Raw genomic sequence first — 9860 nt, 5'->3', positions numbered from 1 at the left:
ATGTTGCCCTCTTTATCCTTTAGCGGTCCCATCCTTCTATTCATCATCTCGTCATCCTTCTATTCTTCACATATGTATAGAACGCCTGGGGGTTCTCCTTAATCCTACATGCCAAGGCCTTCTCATGCCCCCTTCAAGCTCTCCCAAGTTCTTTCTTTAGCTCCTTCCTGGCTACCCTATATTTCTCATAAGCCCCTCCTACTTCCTGCTTCTTATATTTAACATATGCTTCCTTTTCCCTCTTGACGAGTTGCCTCACGTGTTTCGTCAGCCACGGTTCCCTTTTCCTATCATTATTTCCTTGCCTCAGTGGGACAAACCTATCCTGAACCCAGCTCAAGTGGTCCCCAAACTTCTCTCACATTACTTATGTGCTTTCCCTTTTGAGCATCTGTTTCCAATTTACTCTCGTTAGTTCCTGCCTCATCCCTTCAAAGTTAGCCCTTCCCCAGTTAAGCACTTTACCATTTCATCTGATTTTATCCCTTTCCATAGCTATGCTGAAGCTAAGGGAGTTGTGGTCACTCTCACCAAAATGCTCCCCACCAAGAGGTCTGTCACCTGGCCAGGTTCATTACCCAGAACTAGATCCAGTATGGCCTCTCCTCTCGTCGGCCGGTCCACATACTGTGTCAGGAATCCTTCTTGAACACACCTGACAAATTCAGCCCCATCCATCCGCCTTGCACTCAGGAGGTGCCAGTCAATATGAGGGAAGTTGAAATCACCCTGTATTTCCTGCTCCATTCTAAAATCTGCCTGCTTATCTGCTCCTTGGTGTCCCGAAGGCTATTTGGGGGCCTATACACTACTCCCAGCACAGTGATCGATCCCTTCCTATTTCTGACTTCCACCCAGACTGACGCCGTGGACACTCCTTCTGCAATGTCCTCTCTTTCTATAGCCGTGATACTATCCCTGACCAGCAATGCCACTCCACCCCCCTTTCCTACCTCCCATCCTATTCCTTTTAAAACACCTGAACCCCAGGATCTGCACCATCCAATCCTGCTCTTTCTCCAACCAAGTTTCAGTAACGGCCATAACATCGTAGTTCCACGTACTAATCCATGCTCTAAGTTCATCCTCCTTGTTCCTAATACTCCCAGCATTGAAATAGACACATTTCAACCTCTTTAACTGGCTACAATCATGTTCTGTCCCCTGCCTGTCCTTCCTCATCAACTCAGAACTCATAGCATCATGCCCTTGTCCTTCTACCTTAATCCCTGCACTCACATTCTGATTCCCTCCCCGCTGCCAAACTAGTTTAAACCCTCCCCAACAGCTCTATCAAACCTGCCCAGCAGGATATTGGTCCCCCGGGATTCAAGTGCAACCCATCCTTTTTGTACAGGTCACACCCACCCCGAAAGAGGTCCCAATGATCCAGAAATCTGAAACCCTGCCCCCTGCTCCAATCCCTCAACCACGCATTTATCCTCCACCTCATTTACATAGAAACATCCACAGTGCTTCTTCCTATAGATGCTGCCTGGCCTACTGCGTTCCACCAGCATTTAGTGTGTGTTGCTTGAATCCCCTATCACTACTGCTCTCCTCTTTTCCCTCCTTCCTGAGCTGAGGGTCCAGTCTTGGTGCCAGAGACGCAACCACTGCAACTTGTCCCTGGTAGGTCATCTCCACCAACAGTATCCAAAACAGCATACTTATTGTTGATGGGAACAGTCACAGGATGCTCTGCTCTTTCTGTCTATTCCCCTTCCCTCTCTTGACAGTCACCCAGCTACCTGACTCCTGACTTTTAGGGGTGACTGTCTCCCTGGAACTCCTGTCTATTTCTGCCTCTGCCTCACAAATGATCCAAAGTTCATCCAGCTCCAGTTCCCTAACTCCTCCTGAGTGCAGGGAGCTGCAGCTGGATGCACCTGTTACAGGTGTAGTCATCAGAGACAGCTGTGTTGTCCCTGACTTCCCACATACTGCATACAGAGCACTCGACTGCCCTAACTGCTGCCTCCATTACCTACTCCTAAGTAAATTAAATTAATTAAAGGAACTTACCCAGCCTTACCTCACTGGGAGCAAGCTCTGCCTCTGCCTCTGCCTCTGCCTCTGCCTCTGCCTCTGCCTCTGCCTCTGCCTCTGCCTCTGCCTGCCAAGGCCTCAAAGCTCCACTCCTACCCTGAGCCACTCACACACTGGCTGCTCCGCTTCAGTTTCCCCTCCTTTTATTTGTCCCTGCCAATTATCTCGTACTCAATCCCACTAATCAACACTCTGTTTAACCCTTCAGTTGCCCTCCACACCTTTTAAAGCACACTCACCTCAGCTCCTTCCCAGCACTCAGCGCTCTCCCAAACCCCTCGCTCCTCCTCCTGCTGCGATGATCCTGTGATCACACTGTTTCTGTTAATTATGTTTCTCCACACTGCCAAGAATCCTGCTGTTTACTTTGCACTGCCTTGAAGTTTGACCTTCCAAAGTGAATCACTTCACACTCTTCCAGATTGAACTCCATCTGTCACGTCTCAGTTCAACTCTGCTCTACTCTGCATCTGCATCCCTTTTTTCTACACTATCCACACCACCACCAATCTTCATGCAATCTGCAAACTTCCACTTCCTTATCCAGGTCATTTATAAAAATCATAAAGAGCAGGGGTCCAGAACAGATCACTGAGGAACACCATTGATCACTGACCTCCAAGTAGAATATGTTCCATCTACAACCACCCTCTGTCTTCTGTGGGCAAACCAATTCCAAATCCATGTTAGCTTTTATTCCACTCATTCCATCCATCTTTTTATACTGGCTATCTCACCTCTACCTTTCAACCAGATGAAATGTCTTGACATGTGCTGTCAACTGCCCATTTCCCTCCATAGATGTTGCCTGACCTGCTGAATTCCTCCAGCTTTTTGTGTGTTGCTCCACATTCTGAGATATGAAGTTGCTTGTGTCTGCAAACATGAATCACTATGTCTGAATGAATGGTGGAGACAGAGACTCTCACAATGAGCACTTGAATCTTCAAACAGTAGAAGGTTACAGTCCAGGGACTGGTAAATGGGATTTGTATGGATTGATACTCCATATGAACATGGAAATGGTGGGCCAAAAGACCTCTCTGTTTTGTATGACTATAATTTCTGCTCTCATTTAACTTTGGTCTCTTCTTAACAAATCTAGCAGTGCAAACTCATGCTCTTAAAAATCAAAATAACTGCAGATACTAGAAACCTGAATTTGATGCAAAGTTCTTCTATAAGTAAAACTGTTTCTTTGAACTTCTATGGTTTTAAGGCTGTCTTAGAATGAGAACACCATTTCTTGTAAGTGACCTTAAAAGTGTGCAAGGAATGTTCTGCTTGTGTTTAAGGAATTTGGATTCAATATGTGGCAATTTTGTTATTCTAGAATTCTCATGTAAAGTCATTAAAAGAATTTGAAAAGGTGGGCTATTGAGGCTAGAATATAAAGAAAATATCAACAGTTTATTTTAATTGTTTATTTTTGCTGGTTAGTACAATTATTAGTTAATCAGACATCCTATCACCAATCACATTTTCCTCACTTCAACACTACCTTGCTTTCTGCAGGGATGAATCTCTCTAAGTTTTTTGTCTGCTCTCATCCATTCAACTACTCTTCCCAGTCTCCAGCAACTTTCCCCTGTAACCATATGTGGTATCTCTTCAGCTCCTTAGTCACCACCACCTGAGGACCTAAACTGGCCATCTAAATAAGCCAGAGATTCATCTGCACCTGCCCCAAACTCATCTTCTGCACTTGGTGCTCCAGATCTGGCCTTCTCTACACTGGTGAGTCAAAGTACTGACAAAGCGACTATTTTGCACAGAACCTGTACTCTGACTACAACAGCTCTTTCCAGCTTCTGGGTGCATGTCATTGCAATTCCCCTGCCCATTCTATCACCAACCTGTCTGGTCTTGACCTTCTCTACTGCAACAATGAGGTCAAACACAAATTATATGGCACTCCATATTCCCTTCGGCCCATGATGCTATGCCAACCATTTACCCTACTGTAAGATCAATCTAGCCCTTCCCTCCCACATAACCCTCCATTTTTCTTTCATCATGTGGCTATCTGATAGTCTCTTAATTATGTATGTAATTAGTTTTGCTATAACAAGTGTATGGGACATTGGAAAAAAAAGTTGAATTTCCCCATGGGGATGAATAAAGTATCTATCTATCTATCTATCTAAATGTCTCTAATGTATCTATCTCTATCACCACCCCAGCAAAGTGTTTCACACATCCTGTATAAAATCTACCTCAGACACCCCCTCTCCAATCATCTTAAAATTAGGCCCCCTTGTATTAGTCATTTCCACCCTTGAAAAAATCTCTAGTTGTCCATTCAATCTATACCTCTTATCCTTTTATACACTTCTATCAAGTCACCTCTCATCCTGCTTCCCTTCAAAAAGAAAAGCTACTATACATTACCTTAAGGCTCTTGAACTCAATCTCCCGCTAATGAAGGCTAACTATAAATCTTAACAATTCTATCATCTTGTGTGGAAAATTTGAGGCTAAGAATCCTGCTATTAACCCTGTACTCTGCCTTCAATTTCAACCCTCAAGCTTTTCTGGACTGAACTCCATCTGCCACTTCTCAGCCAAGGTCTGCATCCCATCAAAGTCCTGTTGAAGTCTACAATGGCCTTCTACACTCTCCACAATGCCAGCAACCTTTGTGGCATCTGCAAACTTACTAACCCACTGTTCCACTTCCTCAACCAAGCCATTCATAAATATGTCAAAGAGCATAGGTTCCAGAAAAAAATCCCTGAGAACACCACTGGTCACCAATCTCCAGGCAGAATATGTTTCATCTGCTATCATCTGTGGGCATGCAAATTCTGAATCCAAGCAGCTGAGTTTCCCTGGATTCCACACCTCCTGATTCTCTGAATGAGCCTACCATGAGGAACTTTGTCAAATGCCTAAAATCCATATACACCACATCCACTCACCTTCCTTCATCAGCTTGTTTTGTCATTTCCCCAAGGAATTCAATCAGGTTGGTGAAGCATGACCTGCCCCTCACAAAGCAACGCTATCTGTAATCAGACCATGCTTCTCCAAATGCTCATAAATCTTGCTTCTAATAATCCTCTCCAACAGTTTGCCCATCACTGATGTAATATTCACTGATAATAATTTCTAGGATTATCCCTACCTCCTTATTAACATTTTCCATCATCCAGTCTTGTGGTACTACTCCTGTGGTAAGTGAGGACTGTTACGCCTGTGCCCCCCCCCCTCCTTTTTGAGAATCGCAAGATCGCTATTAAGTCAGGTCAGGAGACCCAGGAAATGAGAGAGAGACGTTTGGAATGTCCTAGCCCTGGTGATACAAAGCCACGGAACAGGTCATTGTCTTTTGGAGACGGAATTGTGTATTGAGTACTGTACTTCATGGAGGCCCTCAGGCAACGTGGGCTGGTTGGGGGGATGGCATCATTCCACCCTGATTGACATCTGAGACCCTGTGAGTCAGGATAAAAGAGGGACTGGGGAACAGCCCTACACACGCACCAGGAGAAACGCTAGAAATCCCGTGACAGCGTTTAATAGCGACAGCCGGTGGAGGGCCCACGTGTGTCCTTTCCCGTTGCCCCGGGATTGAGGCCCTACCACGGAAGGCGGCTTAGCTAAGGAAGAGATCACCACCGATGCCATTTTGAAGGATCAACATCATAAAACGGAAAACGGGCAAGTTCTAAACCTCCGTCTCTCTCTCCAACCAAAAGCTGCAGCTTGAATGAACTTGAGTGACTTTTATATTTCCATCGGACAATTCATTATCCCCTAGACAACGATAGAGCTATTTCTTATTGATTATTATTATACCCGCGCTTTTAGATTTAGTATTGATGATGTATATTATCTGTATGTTTGCATTGATATTATTTTTGTGTATTTTATCAATAAATACTGTTAAAAATAGTGCCATCAGACTTCAACGGACCTCTCTATCTTTGCTGGTAAGTGACCCAGTTACGGGGTACGTAACAGGACATATAAGATTATTAAAGGATTGGACACACTGGAGGCAGGAAGCATGTTCCTGCTGATGGGTGAGTCCAGAACTAGAGGCCACAGTTTAAGAATAAGGGGTAGGCCATTTAGAACAGAGATGCAGAAAAACTTTTTCACCCAGAGAGTGGTGGATATGTGGAATGCTCTGCCCCAGAAGGCAGTGGAGGCCAAGTCTCTGGATGCTTTCAAGAGAGAGTTAGATAGAGTTCTTATAGAGAGCGGGGACAAGGAATATGGGGAGAGGGCAGGAACGGGGTACTGGTTGTGTATGATCAGCCATGATCACAGTGAATGGCGGTGCTGGCTAGAAGGGCTGAATGGCCTACTCCTGCACCTATTGTCTATTGACACAATGATCATCACCAAAGATGTGGGAATCTCTTCTCTCACCTCCCATTCAGCCCTGAGGACTTATCTATCCTAATATTTCTCAAAGCTGCCAGCACATTCTCTTTCTTAACATCAACATATTCTAGCGTATCAGCTTGTTTTACACTGACCTTATAAACATCAAGGTCTCTCTCACTGGTGGATACTGAAGCAAAGTATTCATTAAGAAATATCTACCTCCTCCAGCTCCAGGTATGTATCCTCTTTTATCCCTGATCAGTCCTACCCTCACTCTAGTCATCCTCCTGTCCATTGTGTATGTGTAGTATGCCTTGGGGTTTTCCTTAATCCTACTCACCAAAGTCTTCTGAAGCCCCATTCTAGTTCTCCCATTCTTCAGCACCTCCTTGGCTATCTTGTAATTTCCTAGAGCTCTGCCTCATAAACCTTAAGTATGCTTCTTTCTTCCTCCTGATGACTAGATGTTTCACATTTCTTATCAACCATGGTTCCTTTGCTGTAGGGTCCTTTCCTTGCCCTAATGGGACAAACCTATTCAGAACCCAATGCAAGTACTCCCTAAACAACCTCCATATTTCTGTTGTGCATTTCCCTGAGTACATCTGTTCCCAATTTATGATCCTAAGTTCTTGCCTAATAGCATCATAATTTTCCCTCCCCCAATTAAATACTTTCCTATACCAGTTGCTTCTATCCATCTCCAAGGCTATCATTAGGCCAGGAAGTAGTGGTCTCTATTTCCAAAATTCTCACCTACAGAGAAATCTGACACCAAACCAATTTATTGCCTAGTGCCAGATCCAGTAGGGCATCTCCTCTAGTGGCTTGACTATACGCCTAACAAATTCTGTCCTATTTACAACTTTTGCATTAAGGAGGGGTGCCAATCAATATTAGGGAAGTTGTAGTCACCCATGATAACAACCTTATTATGTATGTGCCCCTTTCAAAAATCGGCCTCCCAATCTGCCTGTCAGCGTCTCTTGTTGCTGTTAGGAGTTTATAGAATACTAATAGAGTGCTCCCTCCCCGTTTCTGACTTCCACCCACACAGATTTAGTAGACAATCCCTCCAGAACTCACACCTCTCTGCAGCTGTGATATTATCCCTGATTAGTAATCCCTCCCTTGCCCGTTTTGAAACATCGAAACCCCGGAACATCCAGCGGCCAATATGGATATCTCTCTTAATTCACTACTCATTCATTCCCTCCATATTCATAAGTTTATCAATCTTTCTTTTTATTAAAGTACCAGTGGTTAGTGGTTTTGAGTTTTATGTGTTAACTTGAGTAAGCAGAACGGGTGTATGCGTTTAAAACCTGAAGCGGTATCTAAACTGGACATCGTAAGTAGGCTGCATCACGCCAAACCCCCAGCGGCTACTGTCAATGGGCGGCTCATCCTCCTCGGGGTTCAGCAGCTCGAAGTCGAAGTAGCAGAGCATGAGGAAAACAAACTGTTTTAGTTCGTTGGTGGCGAAGAAGCGACCGGGACACATACTGACGCCAGCTCCCCATGGCATGTTGTAGTACTTCAGCTTCTGGCCCCTCTTGTAGAAGTCAGTCTTCTTTGTCCCGTCCGCGTTGAGGAAACGGTCGAACTGGAAGGTGTGCGGCCGCGGATGCACCTCCTGGTCCATCTGTGGCGAGATGTTAGGGAAAATAGCCACCCGGTCCCCTTTCCGCAGCAAGTAGCGCTGGCCGTCAGCCATGGGCAGCTCAATGTCCTCCGTCACCGCCCTGCACAGTAGCGGAGCGGTGAACATACGCAGGCTCTCCTCCACGGCACTGTCCAGCACCGGAGTCTTCTGCAGCATATCCCTGGTCAGGTTGATCAGTGGCCCGTCCGCCGTTGCTCGCTGGCCGGTCTGCGCCAGCAGCTCGTCCACTTCGGCTCGCACCGCGTTCAAGGCTTTGGGACTACGGCAAAGGCTTAAGAGGAGCCAGAAAGCCGAAGGGCCGGTGTTTCCCTGAGACGCCCAGAGCAGCAGGAACATGTAGCGGTTCTGCATATACTCGATTGTTCCTTGTTCTTCCATCTGGCGCAGGCGCTCCGACACCCAGCTGCTGATCTGTTCCCGGTTTCTCACTTTCTGCACAGAGAGAAGGCTCCAGAACAGCCTCTTGAGTCTCTCGGCTTCCAGCTTTTGCCTGGGCGGGAGCACAGCGTAAGCGAGCCTGGGAAACAGCCGGTCGTATTTCCTGAACTCGTAGTAGAGTTGGTCCGAGTTTTCTCGGTCCAGTTTATTAGCATGTTCCTGATCTCCCTTGGTTGGTTCGTTACCGAACAGAGAGAGGTAGCCCGCCCTGAATACTATATTGTAGCAGTATTTGAACAGTCCATCTTGCTTCCATTCTCTGGAACTGTCCGCAATCCTGTGAAGCATCAGTTTCTGTAGATTCATCATCATGGCTTGGGTCAGATCAACCAAACCGTCCCCCATAAGGTATTTGTTACTTACTGCCTCCAGCAGTTTGTGGTCATTTTGTTGGGCGCGATAACCGAATACCCTTTCAACCAATTCAACTGCAAACTTTTCAAAGTCTATTTTCGATCTCGACGCCTTTACCACAGCTCCGTAGGATAGCGGGTCCATCAGGAATGTAGTATAACAGCCGGCTATCTGGATTGTGAAGATATCCCCGTACTTTTTCTGCATCTCCTGCAATAACTGCTTTGTGTTCCTTCGGAAAGACAGGACGTGACCTAACCATGGCAGGTAGCCGGTATCCAGAGGCGGCTCGTTCGGTCCCCTCCTTCTAAAAGCGCCCAGGAAGTAAAGGAGAACAATGAGAATGATTACCAGGCTTAAAGGAATAAGCAGCACGTAAGACATGGTTGGAAGAATCTGACTCCTCAAAGTGCCAAACTACTGTTCTCAAACCCGTGGTGGTGTGAGGAGTTGTTAAGTGTCAGATAACTGCGTCACTTCTGGTCAATTATTAACTCAAGAGATACCGCATTGGGTAACAGTTGGGAACAGATCAAACGAATCCCGTCTGGTCTCTATTGGTCCATTCATATTACATTAGAATATTAGATTAAACTTTATTGTCATTGTGCCAAGTACAGATACAAAGCCAATGAAATGCAATTAGCATCTATCCAGAAGTGCAAAAGAATAGTGTTATTTACAAAATAACACTTTTTTTCATTACCATATATTATTCTTTTTGATAAGTTTTTTTCTTCAGCTTTATTAATTGTATATATATCAACTTGTTGAAGTTTTGTATCATTTTATAGCTGTAGAAGATTATGTATCAATAAAAAGATTCTAAAAATGAAAAAAATAATTGTGAATAAAAAGTGCTACAGCACACAAATATAAAAGTACTAACACAGTACAATATGGATGCAATACTGCTTAGCGCTGTGATATGAGGTTCAGCAGGGTCAGAGCCACAGGGAAGAAGCTCTTCCTGAGTCTGCTGGTGCGGGAGCAGAGGCTCCTGTAGCACCTACTG

At 45.2% G+C, this 9860-nt stretch overlaps 1 protein-coding gene across 1 annotated transcript; it reads right to left on the bottom strand.

Annotated features, from left to right (window-relative positions):
• Positions 1-3458: 3458 nt before the first annotated feature.
• On the bottom strand, positions 3459-9335 carry cyp8b1.1 (cytochrome P450 family 8 subfamily B member 1, tandem duplicate 1). Its single transcript, XM_073055009.1, has one exon. It carries the CDS (start codon positions 9227-9229, stop codon positions 7706-7708), a length of 1524 nt encoding a protein of 507 aa, XP_072911110.1. The 5' UTR covers positions 9230-9335; the 3' UTR covers positions 3459-7705.
• Positions 9336-9860: the final 525 nt, after the last annotated feature.

The sequence above is a fragment of the Hemitrygon akajei genome, chromosome 8, assembly GCF_048418815.1.
Source record: "Hemitrygon akajei chromosome 8, sHemAka1.3, whole genome shotgun sequence".
Taxonomy (NCBI): domain Eukaryota; kingdom Metazoa; phylum Chordata; class Chondrichthyes; order Myliobatiformes; family Dasyatidae; genus Hemitrygon; species Hemitrygon akajei.
Note: the sequence above shows the minus strand (reverse complement) of the source record. Positions and strands in the feature narration are given on the sequence as shown.

Excerpts from the sequence above, each read along its gene's own strand:
- cyp8b1.1 (XM_073055009.1), bottom strand. The coding sequence starts at position 9,229 with ATGTCTTACGTGCTGCTTATTCCTTTAAGCCTGGTAATCATTCTCATT.